The sequence below is a fragment of the Peromyscus maniculatus genome, chromosome 11, assembly GCF_049852395.1.
Source record: "Peromyscus maniculatus bairdii isolate BWxNUB_F1_BW_parent chromosome 11, HU_Pman_BW_mat_3.1, whole genome shotgun sequence".
Lineage (NCBI taxonomy): Eukaryota > Metazoa > Chordata > Mammalia > Rodentia > Cricetidae > Peromyscus > Peromyscus maniculatus.
In genome coordinates this window covers 67,844,092-67,868,855 of record NC_134862.1, presented here as the reverse complement: position 1 = coordinate 67,868,855, position 24,764 = coordinate 67,844,092, and the positions used below count along the sequence as shown (strand labels likewise).

The 24,764-nt window shown below is 40.6% G+C and overlaps 1 protein-coding gene across 2 annotated transcripts in view; it reads left to right on the top strand.

Moving 5' to 3' along the window:
- Pappa2 (pappalysin 2) overlaps positions 1–24,764 on the top strand; it is a 255,185-nt gene that overhangs the window by 173,608 nt on the left and 56,813 nt on the right. For both annotated transcript variants that reach the window (XM_076547785.1, XM_042258387.2), the window contains exons 16-19: positions 1,355–1,532; positions 2,703–2,916; positions 22,028–22,196; positions 23,661–23,796. In XM_076547785.1, the coding sequence (XP_076403900.1) occupies positions 1,355–1,532; positions 2,703–2,916; positions 22,028–22,196; positions 23,661–23,796 (697 nt within the window). The remainder of the gene's footprint in view (positions 1–1,354; positions 1,533–2,702; positions 2,917–22,027; positions 22,197–23,660; positions 23,797–24,764) is intronic.

Below are 24,764 nucleotides of genomic sequence, written 5' to 3'. Positions count from 1 at the left end.
GTTCCTCAGAGTTATTGCTTTCTTCTGGAATGTTTTTTTTTAATTTCTCTTATTTCTAATTTATATTCTTTATGTTGTATTCTCTCTAATCAGCAGAGAAGGCTGTTGGACTATTTTAGACCAAATTAAAATACATTGCTGGCACCTGCCAACTTAATTTTTTTCCTTTTGTTTTCTTAGCCACTGATTCAGTGATTTGCTCCCCTCATAAACTTCTAGCCCCTGGAAAACATCTAGTTTAGTGCAGGACCAGGCCCTTCTGGGTACTCCATGCATATTTTCTCATTTATTTAAAGGCAATGTACTCTAGACCTACCCACTGAAATGGCAAGTTTAGGAACATGGCTAGACTCACTCCCATTTACCACAGGTTAGATAGAAGCTCCTGTGTGTATTAACTCTCTTAGGTACTATTTATCATTCTTGACACAGGTAATTATTTTTAGTAGCATTATCAGTATGTTTATTAATAAGGGTGCCAGTAGGAAGTAGATACCATGTGACTTATTTGCATGGTAGTGAGCAATCTAATCAACATCCATGTGTCTTAGTGTTTGTATCCAAAATGGAAAGGATTGCTTTGAGTATGAAAGCTATACAGTATACAGAAAGTATTTTATCAGTTACAAAATTCAATACAAATGCTATGCTAGGTGTTATCTCTTATTTCTTATTTATTTTACTTTGAGTTTTTGAGAGAGGACCTCACTCTCTAGCCTAATCTAGTGTTGGAGTCACGGCATCTTGCTCCAAAGTAGGTAATTTAAGAGAAGTTTATAAGCAGACTTCTTAAAAAAAATGTAGGCAGGATCTAAGGAATTGCTGCTCGATGTACAATAGCCCAGAGTGATGGGGCTCTGTTCTCACCCTTAAGCCTGAAAGGATGGCTCTGTGGAACAGCAGATCTTATGGGATCTAAGATCAGAACAAGGTGGATGTCACTGGATGAGTCAATCTGCAGCCGTCCCTTCAGGAGGGAACAGAGAGAATACGCACCCAGGACTTCCTTTTCTCTTGTCCTCTCTAGTCTGTCCCCAGGTCCTAGAGTAGACATGCAAGCACCAGTAGGAGGCTTGAGATCCTGGGCCCAGAGCAGGTTGGACAGAGACTGAAAATAGATAGGTCAGAGCAAGAAAAGGGCAGCCTGAAGGCATGGCTTGGAAGGGCAGTGCCCTAGTGCCTCCCTGCTACACACAGCCTCCCTCCATCAGCATCTTCCCAAACAGTGCATCATAGGAAAGGACAAAGGCAGAATGGTTGTGTAAATGACCATTGAGATGCTACCAAAGTCAGGAAGCAACTATGATAGATATTATATATGCCTTTGACAGGAAAGTACATTCTCTGTTTCCAGAAAGGGATTCTCCTCACTTGCTCCTCTGGCCACTGGGACAAGGACGTGAGCTGCACTCGCCTTGACTGTGGTGTTCCTGACTCGTCCTTGGTGAATTATGCAAACTTCTCCTGCTTGGAGGGCACTGACTTTCTGAAACGCTGCTCCATCTCATGTGTCCCACCAGCCAAGCTCCAAGGTATTGTATGGCCAACCGGGGAACTGAATGTGAGCTCCCTTCATTCCCTCCCTCTTTAGGGGTGGGTACTTTTGTACTATTTTTCACCTATGGATGCTTCGAAATTGCTGTTCTGATACCCTCTTCCGACAACACAAAATCCCCTCACATATCACTAATTTTTGTTCCCGAAGCACGTGTAGAAATGTCTTGGATTAAGGTGTCATTAATAATGAATGAAACTTAGTCTTTGTTTCTTGTTTTTATATGCTTTCTCAGAATAAGGCCAATTAGCACGATTCTCCTGATAATATTAACAACTGAGGTGCATGTTATTAAGCTTTAATATGCATAGACATTCTGCATTAGATATGTTTTGCTTTATTTTGTAAATTAGGAGAGCACAGTTACATAATGTACCCCTGGCTGTGTGGCTATTTGAGATGAAGAGGTGCTGGACCTGGCTCTAACTGACTACCACACTGTGCTTTTTATCTATACTTCTCAGCCTTCAGTATGCCACACAATGACTCATTGCCTATGCAGATTCCTCAGTCTTACTCTGAGATGTGGTTTAGTAGGTTGGCAGGCTAGTGATGTTAATGCTGGCAGTCCTAGTTTACACTGGGAGAAACCAGATTACAGAGAGTCACGTAGTATGGTATTAAAGCTTAGAACTCTGTATCCAAACCACCTATCTCAAATACAGACTCTTCTTTTGGACAGACTCCATTTTCTTATCTGCCTGATAGAGGCTAGTCAGAATCTATTTGATCAGTTGTTTGCTGTTTGGAATTTACATGTGTTTGCACAAGAAGAAACTTAGAATAGTAGGTGGTATATAATCACTATTAAAGTGCCAACTGTCATTATTTTAATACAACCCATATTACTATTATTGATGTATATTTGCTACTTGTAGGTAGGAAGAGAGGCAATGATTTGATTGGTAGCTCTTCTTTCATTAAGACTACGGAATCTTTATGTGATGTTATGGCATGTGAGACCTCACTGAGATCTGTAGAGTAAGAACATACAGGACCAGCATTTGATGGGAGATTTTAGAGACACTGCTCAACAAAGAATAATGGGATTTGAAGAAAGCCAGTATATTTGTTTGTTGCCTAGGTTTTTGTTCTTTGTCTGTGTGTCTCGTTCTGAGCATCATGTGATTCTCTTTCCTGGAGTCAGGACTGAGCCCGTGGCTGACTTGTCTTGAAGATGGACTCTGGTCTCTCCCTGAAGTCTACTGCAAGTTGGAATGTGATGCCCCTCCAGTTATTCCAAATGCAAATTTGCTCCTGCCACATTGTCTAGAAGGCAACCACGATGTGGGCACCATCTGCAAATATGAATGCAAACCAGGCTACTATGTGATGGAGAGTGCAGGGATTCAAGGCAGGAAGTAAGTGTTCATGTATTTGATCTCAAGTTTCCTTACCTTCCACCATGCTCCTGTTCCCTAATGGCAAATTGCAGATCATTTCTTCCTAGGATACCTGCTGTTTATTGGGTTTGCTTTTCTGTATAACTTCTCTATACCTGCACAGACATACTCCTCAGTCATGACAGACAGGAGTCCAGGTGTTGTTTCCCATAAGAGATTCCATAGTCTCATGCAGGTGCATTTGGGGGGAAACTGGTATAATTGTCATTTTCCTTAGAATTAAAATGATGAACCTCCTAAATATTATTTAGGTTGTCTGAGTCCAGCTCAGTGCTAGCACAATTTTGTTAGTATAACTCAAACTGAGGCTCATGGAGATGTGCCTGACTGAGCCCTAGGGTGTTTATTACATGTGTAGTATGTGGAAGGTTTCTTTCTCTGCCTCAGTTTTCTTTACTGGAAAATGGGATAATAATAAACAACCACCTGATAGAACTGATGAAGGGGCTTATTGAAAGAGTATATATTAAACAAGACTAAATATGCTATTTCTTTAAACAGAATGCAACACCTTTAAGCTATCTCCATTGGTATTTTCATCATTCTGCGTTTTCTTCCATGAACCTTATTGGAGGGTGGCAGGAGAGAGGCAGGGCAAAGGGATGAGTGACAGGTGGAGAGATGACAGACATGTAGGGTGGAGAAGAAAGAACAGAGCATTTAGGATGGGAGAGCTAAGGGTAGAGAGGCAACAGCCGTTTCTCTGAGCTCGTAGCTAAGCTTTATGTTGGGAAAATGAGGTTTCCGCTGGGGATTCTGGGTTTTCGGCCCCCCTCTCACATTCCTGTTCCTGAGCAGGGGCACTTGAGAGCCATTTGTGGGGGTAGTTTTTTTCTGGCTAAGAAATTGGACACTTGCATCAGACTGTCACCATCAGTTTGGTCTTGAACATTTACGTTTGTGAGCACCGTGCTCAGGAGAGATTAAATTATTTACCATGCTGTGTAAACTGATTAAATCTTCGTTTACACCTGTTTATAGAGCAGGTGACGAATTGGTAATCAGAAGTTTGCAAGTTGAGCATAAATCTCTGTCGCTTGCCGCTTTTGCTTACCCAGTGAACTATGTCCGCCTTGTTTTCACTTGTGTGGAAGAAGCCCAAAGCTGGACTGATGGGGCCCCAAAATTCTTCTTAGGACATACCCTTCAGAAGGGAAGGCACTGAGAAAAGCAGGCAGGGAAGGCAGTTCCAGGAAAACAAGCACAGACTGATTTTATGGAATTGTATGAAACAGTGTATGTGTGTGTGGGGGGCGTGGGGGGGGCAGAGCTACTTGAGGTCTTAGATTTGCAACATGTTGGCATGGTAATGAGCAATCTAGTCTATATATCCACGTGTCTTCAGTTTTGTATTCACAGTGGGAAGGGGAGTCATCATTTCTCTGCGATTGTTTGGGTTATAAAAGTTGGACAGTATATTGAAAGTGTTCCATAACTCATGAAGTTCAATGCATATGCTATGCAAGGTGTTGCTTCATATTTCTTCTTATTTATTTATTTTACTTTGGGTTTTTGAGACAAGGTTTTACTCTGTAGCCTAGGCTTGCTTTAAATTCAGAGCAATCCTCTTACCTCAACTCAATCTCCCAAGTGCTAGGCTGGTTTTGTTGTTGTTGTTGTTTGTTTGTTTTAAGAAGGAAAATAGCTATAAAAATTTCAGCTGAATGCATTCCCTTCTTGATTTTCTGAGATTTGTTGTTGCGAGGGAAATGAATCCTAAGCGCTGACTCATCCCACTCTGCCTGCTCAGTGCCTCTTTATTTAATAATAAAGACCCAGGCACTATACCCAGGCAGTGACACCTTAAAGACAGAATCAAAAGCTGTGGATAATATCATACTCTTGAAATCTCCAGTACTTGGGAGGTGAAGACCAGATGACCAGGAGTTCAAAGCCATCCTTAGCTATATAGCAAACTCAAGGGCAGCCTGAGCTACGTTACATTGGTTCTACAAAAAGCAAAGAAAAATAAGACAAGAAGCTAAAATAAAAAAAAATAAAAATAAAAGCAACAAAGAAAACACATTAAACACTTCTAACAGACTTCATGTTAGGACACTATAGATACACACTGCTCCCTGAAACCCCTCCTCATCAGCTCTTTGACCTCCTGCCCCAGTTTTTCTTTTTCTTTCTGCCTCTTCTCAATTTCCTTCCCCACTTTCTTCCCTCTGCATGATTCTCCAATGGCCATTTTTCTCTGAGTTCTCCTTTTTTCATTTAAAGGAAGAGTTGTTTATTTTTATGTGTATGTGTGAGAGGCTGCATGAGTTTATGTGTACCACTTGCGTGCAGTTACTACTGACTGGTACAGACATCGGAACAGACTCAGATTCCCTAGATTTGGAGTTAGAGTAGAATGGGAATCACCCAGTGTGGGTGCAGGGAACCAAATCAGGGTCCTCAGCAAGAGCAGTAAGTGTTCTTAACCACTTAGCCAACTCTCCCATCCCCTATTTTCTTTCTTGATCTGCACACTTGTCAGGGTTGAAGTTTTTCAGACTATGACCTTGATTGAGGTCACATGTTGATGATTCCCAGACCCATACCTGCTACTACATACTCTTCACTTAATAACTATAAGCGTGCCACAAGCCAAATATCTAGGGATGCAGCCACTGGAGTATCCCATCTACATCCCTGATTCCTAACTACACAAAGGAGAGCCTATAATAAATCATTTTAAATCTGCACATCTCTCTGCCCCTGTGATGCTGGTGGCCCCTGAAGCCTCCACAGCACTTAGGACTCTGAGGTGTCTTGTGCTAGCTAGTCAATCAAACAACAGAGTGTTATTAACAACAGTGTGTTACATAACTTTTGACCTACAGTATGTACAATGGGTTTATTAAAGATTTGCCTCCGCTTAAGTCAAGGCACATCTATATACCAGAATTTCTGGGGGTGTGATCCAGGCACTAGCAACTTGAAAATTTCCTTGAGTTCCTGCACTGGTCTAGGAGAAACTTTGCCCTTGTTAGGACAATATGCACACTGGAATTTTGGCAACAAGTAAGTAGATAAACAGCCAGTATTTAAAAGTAATACTGTATTGTCTCTTTACATGGCATATTTTTGCATATAGTTTTGTATATTGTATATAAAGATAATAGAGAAAATACAAACAGAATTGTAACCTCATAAACCAGTGATGATTACAAAGTTTTAGGACTTATCACCCCTTTGAATAATCCACACTACTTGAATCTCTTTTCATCTGTGTTTAGACATTTCTTCCACTTACATACCACCATTAATCACTATTCTGCTATTTCATTAACCTAACTTCCAAGAAAGCTAAAATAAATGTGTTGAGTTATATTTTACCCAAAGACCATATTATATTCTCCATTCTCTTTTACTCCCATGGGTGCTTTTTTTCTTATTACAGGTTGTCTTTATGTGTGAAGGTTAAGTTAATCTCATTAGGGGCCCTAATTAATTTAATTCTAAATTATCCTGGCCTTCTGACTTTGCTTTATAGCCTTTCTTATAAATCATTCATCAATATACCATCCATAAAGTAGTATAGAAGTCAGGTGTTTTCAAAGGAATTGTAAATAGCCATCCTATGCGAGTACTTCTCATGACATCAACTTTTCCAAAGTACACACACACACACACACACACACACACACACACACACACACACACACACAAACACACACACAATGTTCTATTAACTGACGATCAAGACTGTAGGCTTCACATTGTGATTACTTTCGTTGGGTGGTAGTGAACACCTTCAGTTGTGCTTTGCCTAGTTTGACTTGTGGGAAGAGGCTGGGGTGGGGGTGGAGGGGTGGACACTAAGTACACATTTGACCCTTCTCTATATACAATGAAAAACTGCTTTGTATAGCAGAAAATGAAACAACTGTAGTCCAGGGTATTCTTCTGTTGTTTGGATGAGAACCATGGAGGTGATAATGGTTCCTTGTTATATGCTATGAGCACTAAGAATTTTGGCTACTTCACTCCATGTACTTCTCATGACAATAATATATTTCATTGTTAATGAAATTCTAATACAATGTCTTGTGTTAAAGTAGTATATAAATTGATATAGTATATGTATACATTATATATAATATTATATATTATTATCTATTATATGTCTATGTTGTATATTATTATCTCCCATTACAAAAAGGAAACAGACTGAAAGTTAGGTGTTACCTTTGATCATTTGGCCAATAAATGGCCATATTGAGATTAAAGTCATCTTAACACCACAGGTTAAACTCTGGACTAATAATACTTTTGATCCTGAGTAGAGGATTTCATTTTTTCTGGTCTCTTTTTCCACATTTATAAAATAAACTTTTAAATGATTTCTAGTGCTAAAAGTTTGCACTCTATTTCCTGTATCAATGGAACATATATGAATGGCTAAGACTTTGGTATACTACCATTGAAAAGTAATGTATAATTTGTTAACACCAAAATGTCAAGGTTTGTTACAAACACAAGTACTGTGCTGCATGGATTTAGTAGAAAGTATTTTGGGGAATCTTACAGTAATTCCCAACAAACTTAGTCTGAATGAACAACCAAAATTTCTAGTCATTGTTAACTGGGTTTGGTTAATCATTCTTCATTCACAACCCACAGGACTGGATGTAGATTTCATTTGAAAACAGAATACTAGCATTTTTTCCTCTTTAGATTTATAGACTTGTGAGAATCCTAAAAGCGCTAAAGAAGATAATTGAGTCGAAAAGACTAAAAGATGTTTCTGTAGTCAAGTTTTATCTCATGGCTTAGGGTGTGGGCTTGGTGAGACTTGATCTTGAATGGCTACTCTGCTTGCTTATTGGTTTTTTAACTTGGACATGTTACCACTCTACTCTTGTTAGAATAAACTATCCTATCCCCATTCTAATTCACAAGATGGAGTGAATAGGAAACCTGGAAAGTCCTGTGAAGATTAAATGATTAAACATAAAAAACTGAACACAATTTCTGGTTGTATTTTCTTGGCTCAGCCATGCCTTTTGCTATTTATACTCATCATCACTGCTACCACCAGCTTCACTATTACCCCTGTCACCACTGAATCGAACATTACCACCATTACTACGGCCACCATTATAACCACTACACCACTGTCACCATCATGACTGCCATCATGGCCATCATCTTCACTGTCAGCATTATTTCTCCCACCTATCATCATCATTGTTATCACTACTACCACCAACATCCTGGTTTTCCCTAAGACAGTAACTCTTGCCTAGTAAGATACTCTGCTGATATGTAAAATGGGAATACTATTTTTTAACAGTGAATATTCTCAGATATAGTTTTTTTTAAAATCAGTGACCATTCTCTTCCTTCTGTAGTTTCTATATCCCTGAAAAACAACCTAGAGACCAAAAAAAATGGAAATGTCATTCAAGGGACAGTTCTTCAGTAGCGAGATGGAGGAATGGTACATTTTCCTATCTATAAAAGAAATGCACACCAGAACAAAGATTTTTGAACTAAAAATATACACTTCCCCCACCCCCTTAACCAGAGCCTTCTCCACAGGCTTCATATTATCCCACTTCACCATACTGATATAAAAGTGAACCATGAAACAATAAAATTTTATGCGAGAGAAAGTAAGTGGAAATAAAATAGCAATAGAGAGCTGAACAGACTTCAGAATTAGCATAGGCATTTTTTGCTAGTCTGGCATGGAAGAAGAAGGGCCAAAGCCCTCATGGAGGTCTTACCTTGATTTTCATTTGACTCTCTACATCTTTTTGAATAATAGCTTGAGTTTCAACTGATTTTATTCTACCATGGGATGTGGTAGGAAGACGTGACTAATGAACTGCCAATGTGAAGTAAAAACAATATTAAAATTCCTGAAATATACTGGATTTATAACTTTTCAAAACAGTAATCTATCTGACGTATAAACACTATGTCATAACACTGCATATACACGTGACAAGGTTATAACTGTGTGTGTGTCTGTACTATCTGTAACCCAAGTAAGAACAGCACTGTAATCTCTCTGTATACTCATGCATCTGTAAGACATAGAAAATTGTTTTCTTTCCATTAAGACTCTGTCTGGTTTTATAATTAGTGTTTATAGTAAATACATTCAAAGTTTATCCTTGGAGTCCTCAATTCTCTTGCCATTGTAGTATCATGTGAGCCTTAAACTAATTCATTACAGCTTCTTTTGGCTTCAATATGACTGAGCCTCTGCAAGCTTTGGCCACTCAAATACACACCTGGGCACAGGCCAACACCTACCTCAGACTTTACAGGGCTGGCAGTGGGTTCTTGGGCCTTTACTTAGAATACTACTTGCTGGACTCATAAATGTCCCTGTGACCTTCAGTCCCAAACAATGGAACATCTTACTGTAAAACTTGTTGCTCTGGTCAACTGCCAATTTCTGTATTAATTGAAAAAAGTTAAGTGTAAACAATGCTTACTTTTAATGGATAAAGCAGTAAGACTTTTAGCAACATGCAACTTCATACCCCAATGTTGTTTCTCATCTGCCTTTGGCTTGTCCTGACTGCATTTCTGGCTCTAGTAACTCTTGGGTGGGTGAGCATTTTGGTAGTGACCTTGCCTTGTTCTTTAACAATGGGGTCAGGGCAGGCCAGACTGATTCATGAATGCTCCCCTGGGGGATTCTGGGTGGGTCAGCAATATGAAGAATTAAGTCCGGGTTAGAGTACTGACTGAGTGGAATGTTAACATCTCACACATATACACACACTTAGGTCATCAGTACTTACTAGTCATTTCGGCCACTTAGTGAGCAGATACTATTCATTGTGTTACATGGTTTCTTATAATAATGGGAGAAATGTGTGATCTTCTCTGTTTTTTCAAGTATGAAAACTGAGAACAAGAGAGGCAAAGTGATTTATTTCAAGTCAGAGGCTTATTAAGAGCCAAAGCTTCAGTTTTAATGCTAGTCATCTGCTTCTACAGCCTGTTTTGAGCCGTTCTGTCACACTTAATAGTAATGATCATCCAGTGCAGTCACTACACATATGTCTTGGAGGTCACTGTGACTGAGTTGTCCCTCTCTTGCTTTTTTTTTTTAAAAAAAATTCTTCTCTCATATATTACATCCCCACCATTTTCACTTCCTGCTCCCAGTACCTTCCCCCACCTCTCCTCTCCCCCGAGATCCACTCCCCCTCTGTTTCCCTTCAGAATAGAGCAGGCCTCCCAGGGATATTAATTGAATATGGCATAACAAGTTACAATAAGACTAAGTGCATACCCTCATATCAAGGCTGTATGAGGCAACCCAGTAGGAGGAAAGGGTTCAAGAGCAATCAAAAGAGTCAGAGATAACCCCATTCACACTGTTAGGAGTCCCACAAGAAAATACAGCTACACAACCATAATGTAGAAGCAGAGGACCTAGACCAGCCCCAAACATGATCTCAGATTGTCCCTTTAGGCTCTGTGAGCTCCTACAAGTCCTGCTTAGTTGATTCTGTGAGTCATGTTTTTAGGGTGTCCTTGACCCCTCTGGTTTCTATAATCATTCTTCCTCTTCTTCCTTGGTTGTGTCTAATGTTTGGTTGTGGGTCTCTGCATCTGTTCCCATCAGTTGCTGGATAAAGCCTCTCTGATGATGATTGGGCTAGGCTCTAGTCTATGAGTATAGCAAAATATCATTAAGAATCATTTCATTGACTTTTTTTTTTGCCAATCATGTTTGGTTCTATCCTAGGTCTCTGGGCTGTCCAGCCTTTGGTTCCTGGCCATCCATGCAATGGTCAGGCATGAGGTCCTTCTCATGGCATGGGCCTTAAGTTGGATCAGTCATTGGTTGGCCACTCCTACAAATTCTGTGCCACTATTACCTCAGCACATCTCACAGACAGGACAAATTATAGGTTTTGTGGCTGGGTTGATGTCTCAATCCCTCCACTGGAAACTATGCCTGGTTACAGAAAATGTCGGGTTCAGGCTCTGTATCCCCCATTACTAGGAGTCTTCGCTAGGGTCACTCTCATAGATTCTAGGGAGTTTCCATTGCACTAGGTTTCCACATTGGCCCCCAAATGCTTCCATTCAAGTTGTCTCTCCCAGTGCTCTCTCCCTCTACCCCCATCCCTCCTGTTTCTATCCCCACATGCCTCCAGTCCACCTGCAAATAAATTCTATTTCCCCTTCCCAGGGAGATCCATGAGTGCCCCCTTGGGCTCTCCTTATTATTTAGCCTCTCTGGGACTGTGGATTATAGCATGACTCTCCTATAACTAACTGATAGTATCCACTTATGAGTGAGTACACACCATGTTTGTCTTTCTGGGACTGGGCCACCTTACTCAGGATGATTTTTTCTAGTTCCATCCATTTGCCTACAAATTTCATGATGTCTTTTTTTTTTAAACAGCTGAGTAATTATGTAAATATACCACATTATCCATTCTTTGGTTGAGGGATATCTAGGTTGTTTCCATTTTCTCTCAAGCAAAGCAAAAAGAGTTCACCCATGGATGGCAATAGTGATGAGTATCGCCAGGGCAGAGAGTGGAACAATATGGCCGTGAAAAAGAGCCGATTAAAAAGCAACCAGAAGGCTCAAGACACACTGCAGAGAGTGAACCAGCTCAAGGAAGAGAATGAATGGTTAGAAGCCAAAATTAAGTTGCTGACAAAGGAATTAAGTGTACTGAAGGATTTGTTTCTTGAGCACGCACACAACCTCACAGACAACATGCATCCCATCAGCACTGAAACTACAATGACATTATTCTGATAACAGGGGGCAGTAGATCTCCTTCCAGGTCTATCCCTTCGTGTGGTAAAGCTGCTATGAATATAATTGAGCAAGTGTCCTTTGGTAGAACATAGCATCCTTTGGGTATATGTCCATGAGTGGTATAGCTGGGTCTTGAGGTAGATTGAGTCCCAGTTTTTGGAGGAAAATCCACATTGATTTTCAAAGTGGCTGTACAAGGTTGCACTTCCACCAGCAGTGGAGGAGTGTTCCCTTTGCTTCACATCCTCACCAGTATGAGCTATCACTTGTATTTTTGATACTAGCCATTCTGACAGATGTCAAATGGAATCTCAAAGTCATTTTGATTTGCATTTCCCTGATGACTAAGGATGTTGAGGAATTCCTTAAATGTCTTTCAGCCATTTGAGATTCTTCTGCTGAGAATTCTCTATTTAAATCTACACCCCATTTTAAGAATTGTATTATTTGGTTTGTTGATGTATAGGGCTTTTTTTTATTTCTTTGTTATATATTTTTGATATTAGCCCTCTGTCAGATGTGGAGTTGGTGAAAATCTTTTCTCATTCTATAGGCTGCCCTTTTGTTCAAATATCGGTGTCCTTTGCCCTACAGAAGCTTTTGAGTTTCATGAGGTACCATTTATTAATTGGTGGTCTTTGTGACTGTGCTATTTCTGTTATGTTCAGGAAGTAGTCTCCTGTCTCAATGCATTCCAACTCTTGCTTTTCACATGGAAAACTATGGCATAGAAAGTGTTAACTAGCTCACCTCTCCCATCCATATCAAGGTACAATACACCAGGAGAATGGCATGCAGAGGCTTTTCTGGACGCTTTCCAATCCACAGATACCTATGGCTTCCCAGATGCTCCAGTTACATGTTAGTAACTCAGATCTTATTGTTGCCCTGGCTTCTAGACAAGGGACTATAGAAAGAGGAACAGTAACAGAAAGTGGTTCATTGGGTGAAGCCCCAGGGAAAAGTGTGGCCATGTATTGAAAGATTGAAAGTCCTTACTTAATGTAAGTACTTACTGTCAACCCTGTCCGTAGTTGGACAGACAGACTGACAGAAGCAGGGCTATAAAGATACTGGGAAGAGTCTGAAGAGTATTTTGTACTGAAACTTTTAAAGATGGTAAAATAATTAGTAACAAAGGAGATAAATTGTCCTCAAAAGTGAGTATATACAGGTTGTTTTTTTTTTATCTTTTCTGAAAAAAAAAATGTCTTCTTGGATTCACACCGGGCCTTCCCCATTAGCTGACTCCTCACTAGAACAGGAGGGAAAGAGAAAGATACTTATCTATATCTATGTGTATTTATGTGTGTACGTATGTTTGTATGCATGGAGAGAGATAGAGAGACAGAGAGAGGGGCATACTTCATAATTCTCTTATGACTGGCCAAGATCACTGACTATTTAATTTTTATACCTCTGGGACTTTTTTACTTTGAGATAATTTAATTACATTTCTTCCTTCCCTTTCCTCCCTCCAAATACTCCTATATACTCTTCACTAATATTTTTCAAATGGATGTCTTCTTTTTTCACTAATTGTTATTGCATTACACACACACACACACACACACACACACACACACACACACACACACACACACAAACACTCCTGAATAGAACCTGATCAGTCCCTATAATGCTACCTGTAGATATTTAGATATTTTCAGGGCTGACTGTTTGGCACTGGGCAACTAACTGATGTGCTCTTTGCTCTTTCCTGGGGAAGGCCACCTTTCCCATTCCCAGCATTCCTCCATTGCCTAGAGTTCTTTGTGTAGAGTTGATGCCTCATGGGATTTTTTTCTGTCCTATTTGGCATGTTATTGTTCAGCTCACATTTGAGCAGTCATGCTGGTGAGACTTTATGAGTGTAGCTTCTGGTATTAACAGTAGATACAATCTCATAGCAAATTCCATTTCCTCTGGCTCTTACAATCTTTTCAGTCTTTCTTCTGCAATGTTCTGTAAGGGTTAGGGGTGGAATAGTGGGCATACAACTCTGTATTTTGGTTGGTTGTCATTTTCTGTAGTGGTCTCCATTTGTTACAAAGGAAGTTTCCTTGATGATGGGTGAAGACTGCACTTACCTGTTTATATATTGTTGTTAGGGATTATGCTGGTTTGGTAAATTAATGGTAGTAGATTCTCTCCTTCAATACTTCTTAGATCTTACATGCATGTTCCTTTAGTCTACCTATCCTTCTCTTTCTTGACCAAACAAAGCTACCTCAAAGCATTCTTTTCCTTATACACGTTATGTCTCCTGGTAGCTCCCTCTTAGGGCTGTTAGTTTGAGTAAGTTTGAATAAGAATGGCATCATAGGCTCATATATTTGAATGCTTATATACTAGAGAGTGGAACTCTTTTATTATTAAAGACCAGAGGTTCCTACTCAATGTTTCCATGTTTTAGGTTCTGATAATCCTTGCCTCTCCATGTGTTCTCCAAACATATACCAATGGGAAAAGATATTAGGAATCTGAATAACTGTAATAATTGTGTGCATTAATTTAGATTTAAATTGCATGAGACATCTCAGGTTTTGGGAAGTAACCCAAACATGTTCTATATGAGAAATTCCATCAGATATAACAAAGTAGGCCAGAAACATAACAAAAGAGATTAAGTAGCATTGAACTTAAAATTAGAAATGCTGTGGGTGAGCTAGTGAGAAAGGATGGAGAAGTAACTATAAGTCTGAAGAACTTAGGCCCAGGGAGACCTACCAGCCGGGGACCTAAACCATTAGCAGCAAAGTATCCAAAGACAGAAGCACAGAGTCGGGCATGACACTGGATAAACAGTTCATACACATCCAGACATTAGCAGGCTCTTCATCCTGACAGAGGCTCCACTTTACCTGGGAGTATTTTATAAGTGACACTTTCGTTTGTTTCTTGCTCAGAGAAGAAACACTTGCCAAAGACAATACATCTAAGTGGATGATACTGCTGATTCTATTTCTTGTCTGGGACAGGACATCTGGAGGTCTGATATTACACAGCACAGAGTAACTATGATCATCTGTGACCAGTCTGCCCACTCTCCTTTTTAGGGTATTGGCTTGAGAAGTTAGGTCTGCAGTTTGTTAAAATCAAAACTAGTGTGGAGTTTGAAACTGCTGATATTCTTTGGGGTGGGGTGAGGTGAAAGACTGTGTCTCCTAAAGTGGCCTAGATCTTCCCTTCTCCACCTTTAAAATGCATGGGGATAGCTTGGAGAACGTTAGGCTCTTATTGAGTCAATCTGGGATATATCTTTGGCTTTATTACTAACAAGCTCCCAGATTCTAATTGTAATACTGCTGTTCTAGGTACCACACTGTGGGCAGTCAAGACCCAGAGTATTCTGAAGAGAGAGTCTAGTTTATGTAATTTAGTTTGGAAACTGAGCATGTATCATGCAAAAACTTAACCAATTAATACTTTGGGCTACTTATCTGTAATAGAAACAATGTGGTTTCCTTCCTCGCTGACATTTCCTAGGTTAACGGTAAATACACAAATGAGGAATTAGTTCATTTCTCTGCTCCTTTGCAGGACTACAGGCACCTCTATACTGCAATATGGGCATTAGCATCAGGTCATCACAATACACTGGTCAGTGTGATGACACCAAGTAAATCAGTAGAATTTCTAATGGTAGCTCAGCTATAAAATAAATATTCACACATCCACTGAACAAAAACCTATTGACACCTGCTATGAATCAGACTGGGTACTGAAGATATCATGGTAAATAAGGACCAGGTAGGAGTAAACAGGCAAAACAGAAGCACGTATAATAATAAACAAATTGAAAAAAAAGCAAGATAATTACAGAGCACATGCTCTGTGAAGGCAGCAAGGACACTGGTTCTTACGGTGACAGAGGGCTCTCTTGGTGATAAAAATTCTTCCTAGATAGGATGGAAGAGATGGATCCAGGTAAAAGAAGAGCACTACAATCAGGAAGAATGGCTTCCAAGTGCCCGTGGCAGGGATGAGCTTATGCTGCCCATGTAATTCTAATCCGGAGCAGACAGAGTGCATTTAAAAACATGACTGGGGTGGTGAATGGTATCCAAGAAAATGGAGTCGTGTAATACAGGACCTTGCAGGCTAACATGCAGCATTTGGACTTTAATGAATTCAAATATTTTTGTTTTGTAGCCAAAAACAAATTAAATGCTCTACACGGGGAATGATACAACGTGATTTATTCATTTTTATGGAAATTTCCTCTAATTAGTACTTGCTGACCAGGTATGAAAGGGTAAAGAAAAGTGGAATGTCATCTAGCTGGAAAGTAAGAGAATGGCGTTGTACAAGAACAGCTTTGGGGTTACAGAGATACTGAGATACTGGGACAAGCTCCAGGAATACCTGCAAGGAGGGACTCACAGGGCTTGCTGATGAATTGTGTGAGACCAGATGGGGTTGGGGAAAGTATAAGATTGAGAGAGTGTAACCTGTGGTGTCTCCTGTGTTTCAAGTTGGAGCACCAAAGTAGATGGTGATGTCATTCATTGTGCTTAGGATGTCTGAGGGGGAGTACGTGCAGAAATGTGGAAACCAAGAACTAAGGATTAAGAGTCTATACCATGTACAAAGACCACATGTCTAGTTCTTCACCACTCAATACCTTTTAATGTTAATGCTATTATTCCCAAGGGACTTCCCTCTGTAGACACCAGATGCCCTCGATTGGCAAAGACATGACAGTTCTCTTGGACCCAGAAAACATACTCTTATTTTTCTCTAAGGAAACATAAATATGACTTTTGAAAAGCCTTCAGTGGTGATAGAAAAATGGGGTAGACTCATGTGTGCCTCGAGCAACATCAATCAAACGTGCAGCCAAGTTTTGATTACAAGCTCTTTATTTCTGGCAGGGATGTAAGGAGGAGAAAAGGCACAGCTGGGGTTTCAACAGTAGGTGGGTACCACAAGCTCTGGACATTGGGAAGAGGCACCTTTCAACTTGGAAATTGTGGCGATTTGTCTGGAGAAGTTAGGAAGAAAATAAATACAAACCTTAGCCTAACCCCAGCTCCTCATGATGTCATTTACAAAGTGAGGGATAGAGAGCAAGATCATCCGGCTAGCACCCCTTGCCAAAAGGCTGGGTTCTCAGCCGAGACCAGATGGGAGGGCTGCAGGCTTCTTAGGTGGATGATCTTACTCTCTCTTTCCAGAATCTATGGCTTACTTTTACTAGCATGAGAAGGAGAAGAAATTGTAGGCATTTGCTAACCTCCTTAAATATAAAAAAGGGCAGATTTTTAAAATAGAGAGTTTAGGTTCAGACATCTAGTTCAACGATAGAGTAATTGCTTAACATACAGAAGGCTCCAGGTTTGATCCAAAGCACTGTAGGAACAAAGGAACAGAAGTGAAGAGGGAAAGCAGAGAGAGAAGGAAGATGCTGTCTTAGGCCAGGAGATTTGGTTCAGTAGGCTGGATAATGTAGGTTTTCAAAAGAACTCTTACTTGATTGTGATAAGTTGTTCTGCAATTTTCATCTAAAACCCATTTGTCCAATGGTCGGGGTGTATTGTATTCTATCTTGAAAACTTCAGAATCTACTCTGGCTTTAGTGGGTAACTTTCTTACTATATGATATTGTGAAAGTCATCTACTTGGTCACTAATATTAGTTTCCTATAAAAGGCATCACCTTTACCTTCTTTAACCCACTGGGATGAAGAAAATACAGAGTGGATAGATTTGAGAAGAATGTGTTATGCAAAAGGAAGTGGAATGAGCTTTCAAAGAAGCCTTGTACTCTGTCTTGGAAAGCATCTGTCTGTATGGTTTAGTTCAATGTCTACTGCCATCATTCCTTGAAATGCAAATCCATTCATACCATGACTTCAAAGAGTTTCTTGGTTCCTGGTTTACACATATTGTCTGAAGGAAGTGGGCCATTAGGAATGAGGCTTTTTTTTTTTTTTTCAGGAATAAACCTATAAAAGCGAGAGGTCAGTCTGAGATATCCCCAGATCAGGAGATACTCAGTGGCAGCTATCACAAGTAGGAGATCCAGATCATGCTACAGATGTGCCTCAGTCTTGGGAATTGCAGTAATAGTACTGTAGACTGAGCAGCTCAAATAACTGGCATTCATGCCTCCCAGTTCTTGATGACAGCATTGGTAGATGTCTTCCCTGAAAACATGTTTCCAAGTGTGCAAATGCTTTCCTTTCTGCTGTGTCCTCATAGAAAAGAGTGTAGACAAGGCAGGCAAGCTTTTGTGCCCCTTTATCTAAAGACACTAGTCCCATCATGAGGGTGCCATCTTATGACTTAATTACCCCTCCAATACCTTCCCTCCTAACACAATCACACTGAGAATTAAAATTTTACCTCAAACTAGGGAGTCGGAGAAGGAACAATCATTTTTGTCCACAATAGTAACTGAATAAAGTAGAGTAGGTGGAATGTTTTAAGCTTCAGACTCTCTCAGAAAGGCCTTAGAAAGAAGCCAAGTTTCATGTAACTAGAACTAATCCAAGGCATTCTTATTTTCTGATATAATCATGGTGTCTTTGGAATGTAACAAATGGCCAGAAGAGTCCCATGGTACACAAGCTCCTTACCATGACTGTGAAGACTCAGGCCATTAACTGTGAGTCCACACATAAACATGGTTAGCAGATTGAAGCACCCCCATACTACTGGGTACAGGAGAACCTGTTCAATGCTCTGAAAGCAGTCTGAAGGTAGGGTCTAAACAGAATCATCTCATGTAGAGGTAGAGGACCTGAAAAACAAACAAACAAAAACCCAGGAGATGGTTGTTGTAATGGTTCACTTCTGTGGTCTACTTAGTTGGATTAATAAACACATAAGACAATGAACCAATAGCTGAGGATCCCCATGGAACTGGATCAGGCCCTCTGGATAAGTGAGACAGTTGATTAGTTTGAACTGTTTGGGAGGCCCCCAGTGGGACTGGGACCTGTCCTTAGTGTATGAGTTGGCTTTTTGGAGCCTGGGATCTGTGCTGGGACACTTTGCTCAGCCTGAGTGAAGGGAGGTGGGGACTGGACTGACCTGGACTGAATCTACCAGGCTGAGCTGAATCCCCAGGAGAGTCCTTGCCCTTCAGGAGGTGGGAATGGGGGGTGGATTGGGGGGAGGTGGGCAGGAGGAAGGAGGACAGGGGAATCCATAGCTGATATGTAAAATTAAATTAATTATAAAATCAAATAATAATAATAATAAAATAAAATAACTGTCATAATCAAGAAAATAATAAAACTTTATAAACTTCAAAAAATGCTGAAACCACCTGTCAACTTAGGAATAAATATACCTCAAAGATACAAATGAAAAAAAAAAAGAAACACATAAGGCATTCATGAAGCACAGCTTTGCATATATCTATGTGTATTTTCAGAGAAGTTTAACTGAGGAAAGGGCTGAGGGAAAGACACTCCTTGAATGTGAATGGCACCATCCCATGGGATGGAGGCTGGGACTGAAGAGAAAGAGGAAAGGAAAAAGCCAGCAGCATTCCATTCCTCTACTTACTGATCTTTGGCAATGTATGTGCTATGGACAGTGTTGGTCCCATGTCCACACCTTCCCTGCCATGAGAGACTATATTCCTTTGAACTGAGAGTCAGACTCTTTCTCTTTTAGGTTTCTCTTTGTCAGATGCTTGGTCACAGCAATGAGAAAAGGAAGGAATACAGCCATGTAAAATCATCTGCTTTCCCAAGGAAAAGAAACCCATGGAAGGAGAATTCACAAGACCAGGAGAAGTGTAGGAAAGGACTGTTAGGAAAGGACCCCAGTTGCCTAGGAAACGAAGATGCTCCCAGCCTCTGCTCATGCATGCCCAGTCCAGGGACTTCACTCTCAACTGTGCTTCTTCTCTTGCTCCTGCACATCAGCCCCCCATCTCTTATTGCTGCTGATTTGCAGTACAGGTTCTGTCACAGTGTGTGGGTACAACCCCAAACACCCAAACCCACTTTTCCCAATCCAAGTTGAATCTGTCTGCTCTCACCTCTGAGGTTATTAAACTGGCAAGGAAACACATGAACTCTACATTCTTGAATGATTCCTCACTCTGGGCAAGGAAAGGGGAGACTTTTCCATGGCCGAAGTATTTCAACCAATTCAGAGAAAAATACCACATGAAGTAAAAATATTATCATCCTGGCCAAGCAAGGGTTTTCCTTTGCAACCATGCTGACAGGCAAGGATTGTACAGCTTTGCCTCACTCCTGGTGTCAGTGATGTTGCTGGCTCTCTCCATTTGGGAAATATCAGTTCACCAGAGCTATGGGAAGGGTCTCAACTGTGGAAGGGAGAGGGGAAATCCACTGGGGGATTGAAAATCTACAGAGCAAAGGAATAGTAAAATACTGAACTTAAGGCAGATTTCAAAGGAGCCTCATTACAGTAAAATGAAAAGCAAACCCTTTGCTAGAAACCAATTTTGGAAGACATCTTTAAGTAGCATGTTTGTGGGGAAGAATCCATGGACTAAACAATACATAGCATGCTCTTTCATTTGCATAGAGTTCCACAAGGAACACAGCTAACCTGTGCTAGTGAGATCCTTGTGCAGCATGCAGCCTTCTAAGGAGATAGCATTAAAATATGTTATTCAAATTGTTTGAAAGCAAATGCATCCTTTGCTGTAAGATCCTAGGACAGGAGCTTGACATCACCGTGTGTTCCTTTATCTATAAAGTGGGGATAAAAGCAGAATTTTATTCTGAGAGTTAATATGAGGTGGTTGATTTGTTTGTTATATGTCTTGCAATGTCGCAGCTGTTGTTCATTACAACTCAGTGATTTAAAAATCAAGTATTTATTTAGTTCCAAATATAGGCTAAATACTGCTTCCTAAAAACTGAAAGCAAGAAAATGGCATAGCTGCTGCCTTCTGTACGTTTCCAACCCAGTGGGGAAAACTGATTTTTGCATATACCAGGGTGATCTATGTTTCTCTGATAGGAAATGGAAGAATATTGCAAGCACACAGAGGGCACTTTATGATTGTTGGTTAAAAGCATATATGGGATGGTGCACATATTTTAATATTACAATGACATCATGCCATTAGAAAATGTCATTTTAATGTTCTGGGCATGTAGCACAAGCCTGTAACCCCAGGTAGTTGGGAAGTGTTGGTAAGAGGACCCAGGAGTTCAGGGTCACCCTCAGGTGCTCAGAGGCCAGCTTGGATTACATGAGACCCTGTCTCAAAACATACTCATCACACACACACACACGCACGCACGCACGCACACACGCACACACGCACACACGCACACACGCACACACACATGAACATAAAAGAAAGAAAGCTGATGGTAATTTAAAGCCACCATCTACATGGTGGAGAGAGCCAGGAGCCAAAGGATTATTTCTATTTTGAATTACAAGCTTATCTGTAACCACGAGTTTTGTGAATCAGAAGTGGGTATGCTGAACCAGCCAAACTGGAAAGCACCTTCTGATTGCAGTGAGTCAGAGGGGAGTGGAATGGAATCTGCAGTAACAAGAACCCTGGTGCTTTGATTCCTGTCCATCTCAAGCACAGGCTCTGGTCAGGGGCCATGTCTGGGCATGAGATGGAGGGGCAGTTCTTCCAGGACAGTATTGAGTCATATCTGCTCATGGATTTGATGAAAGGTATGAACCCATTCCAAGGAAAAATGAACTTGTAAACAAACAAAGCAGCTGTAGTGATCTCAAGGAAGAGACTGTCCTCTAAAGGTCAGGTGAATCTCTGTTTTAGAACAGGGCCTTGCTGAACTCTGTTTCCTCAAGGAAGCAATGAGTACCAACAAATTCAGCAAACATATCACTATAGAATAGGTGATCTTCAAGTTATATCTGATTCATCCCCAGAGGGTATGACAACTCTGCTGTACTCTGAAGTAGATGGCATCTCTCACGGTGCTTAGACATGAGACTTTGCCCATAAATAGTCTAGTTGCTATGCTATTTATCAACTCTCTTGGGAGTAGTAAGTCAAACATACAAGACCTCCTACCACTGTTAATCTATAAACACCACTAGTTTTAACTTAATAACCTACAATGGGACATTTGGCTAAATAGAACCAATTGTCCTGCCCTTTTTATTGCGTGTATGTGTAGGTGTCTGTGTGTATTGTCCCATACATATGACATGGCATGTGTGGGGGTCAGTTCTCTCCTTCCAGCATATAGGATCCAGAGATTCAAGTCAGGCTTGGCACCTTCACCCACTGAGCTATGCTGTCACTGGCCTCCTTTGCTAATGTCTATCATATGTTTCTGAGCATCCTGTCTTCTCTGATGGCCTGTTCGGTTCCATGTCTCATTAGTAAGTTCCTGAAGATACAATGCCTGGATGATGGAACCTGGGAACAAAGGAGCTGCATCCCAGTGGTGTGTGAGCCTCCTTCTCCTGTATTTGAAGGCATGTATGAATGTACCGATGGCTTCAAGCTGGACAGCCAATGTGTGCTCAACTGCAACCAGGAAACGGAAAGGGTAAGGAAGACTTTGTGAACTTCATTTGGATGAGACTGTGTGCTCTCAGCTGCATGATCATGGCCATGACATGAATGCTAGGAAGAAGTAAACAGAAAGAAATCTAGCAGGCAGGCCTTTATGTAACTGGCTTCTAATGAGAGGCACTGAGATTATTCCATAGGGAGTTAATGTTTTAGAGCATTCCCTTCCAAATTCAATTTTCTTTGAGATGAGGAGAAGAAACTAGTGAGTAGGGTACTGGGTACCAGGGTACATTTCAAGCTCGTCTCAGATCCTGATTTGGCAATGCAGTCAGCTCTCATGAGTGCATTGACCTAATGAGTAGGAATGCAGGAGTTGTGATTTCTTTTATAGCAGAACAAAGTCCCAAACAAAAACACAAGTTGTTCAGCAAAGCTTATTAAAGTGTTGTTGGACTATTACCCTCCCCAGGATTCTGGCACAAGTCTGAACTGAAAACCACAGTCTTATCATGGTTGTATGACTAAACGCAGTTTTGTTTTAGACACTTGTCAAGTATCACAGACACATACATGAGACAGGAAGTCAAGTAGACTTTGGAGGCAAAGATCAATGGCCTTCACTGCTCCCTTGGCATGACTTCAACATAGTGTCCAGTACTTCAAGGTAATAGTGCAGAACAGATGTGAGAAGAATAGGCCACAAAATGAGGTCTGAAGACATCAGATGTGCCTGTGTGAACTGGGTAGTTAAGAAAGCATGGAGTTTGCCTGACAAAGGCAGAGTTATTGATAGATCTGTATTTCTCCCCTTGGGGTTTATAGGTATTAATTTTCTCTGTGTTCCATCCAGGTAGAGTATACATTGATTAATGGTAGTGGGGGCTGTGGTGAACTAAGAGTTCTACCAGGCAGCAGACACATGGAGAAAGGGAACAGACTTCAAACAGGATTAAAATAGTGATAATATGTGCATTTCAGTAGAGAGGCAAAAACATACCTTTAGGAAAATTATTAATTACTCTCACTACATAAAACCCGCTTTGAAAAAAATTCAGTATTTGTCACAAGCAACACTGGTGTGATAATATGCACGAATCAGGGTAAAACAAAATCATCTGTGGAAATTTTCTCAAAATAGCACAGAATATACAGCTCTGGTCAGTACTTTATTATATTCTCATTGCTATAGGAGAATACAGTGGTGATAAGTTTCATGAATGGAGAAATTGTTCATGATTCCTTCACATGGAAAGAGCAAGAAATTGTCTTGGGTTGTCCCTGGGATTTTGCTCATCCTTCCTTTATTCCTTCCTCCATTCCTTCTTTTTCTTCTCTTCTTCCTTGTTTTGCCATTTTAACTCTGCATATTATTTTAATCATTGTTTAGCCCAAGTTCCAGCAGTTAAAGGATATTGTCACTAATCAAACCACTTCCCCACTTCTTACAATGAAATTAACAAAATAACAATAGCGGTGTTCTTTATCTTTGAAATTCTAGACTCCCATCGTCTGCACTAAAGAGGGTCTGTGGACCCAGGAATTCAAGTTGTGTGAAAACCTCCAAGGGGAATGCCCGCCACCCCCCTCAGAGCTGAATTCTGTGGAGTACAAGTGTGGACAGGGACATGGGATTGGTAAGCATGGGGCACCTGCTCATGGTACCTCCTTTGCTTTGAGACCCAGAGTGCATGTGTCTGTGGCTAGATTTATAGCTCTAAAAGGAATGAACAGCGCATCCCACCCCCATGGTACTGGGCTCCTACACTACCTCTGTTGTTGTGGGAAGGGTTATTTGAGATGGTACTCATTCCTGTTGTTCTTCAGACTTTCTCTGCAGAGGACTGGGTTCCAGAGCCTGTGGGCAAGCACTTATTCAAGTAATTGCAGTTAGAGTTGTTTGTGACCAGAGCTGACTGAGAGTAAGGTTGACTCAACTTTGCCCAAAGTGCCCTATGCATCACAGAAAAGATTTATAATGTGAAATCTTATGAGATTGCATCTAAGTTCTGAATTACACAGGCTTGAACATTTTTTAGAAGAGTCTAACCTATCTAATGTAAATGTGCATAATATGAATTAATTGGAAACCCCAGTCATTTCTGAATTGATCCTTCACCATGTTCCAAGTATTATTGTACTATGATGTCTTGTGCTGATCATAGTACAAACAGACATAGATTATCAGTGATCTCAGATGTCTCTTCAATAGCATTTCATGACCAGATTCTCACCCTCAAAACTTCAGATTTCTACGTAGAATATTGTACATATATAGGCTCCTAAAAGTGAAGGTATTATTTGCCGCCGGGGTGAAGTGAGGGGGTGGGGGGGATAGCGCATGCCTTTAATCCCAGCACTCGGGAGGCAGAGGCACATGGATCTTTGTGAGTTCGAGGCCAGCCCGGTCTGCAGAGTGAGTTCCAGGAAAGGCACAAAGCTACACAGAGAAACCCTGTCAAAAAACTAAAACTAAAAAAAAAGGTATTCTTTGCCTAAAGACTAAAGACACAGACATAGACAATAAGAAATGAAAAGAAAGCTAGAGACTACATACTTTGTAGGAAAGAGAACCCCAAGAATGAGTTTGATTTGACTAGGCTTT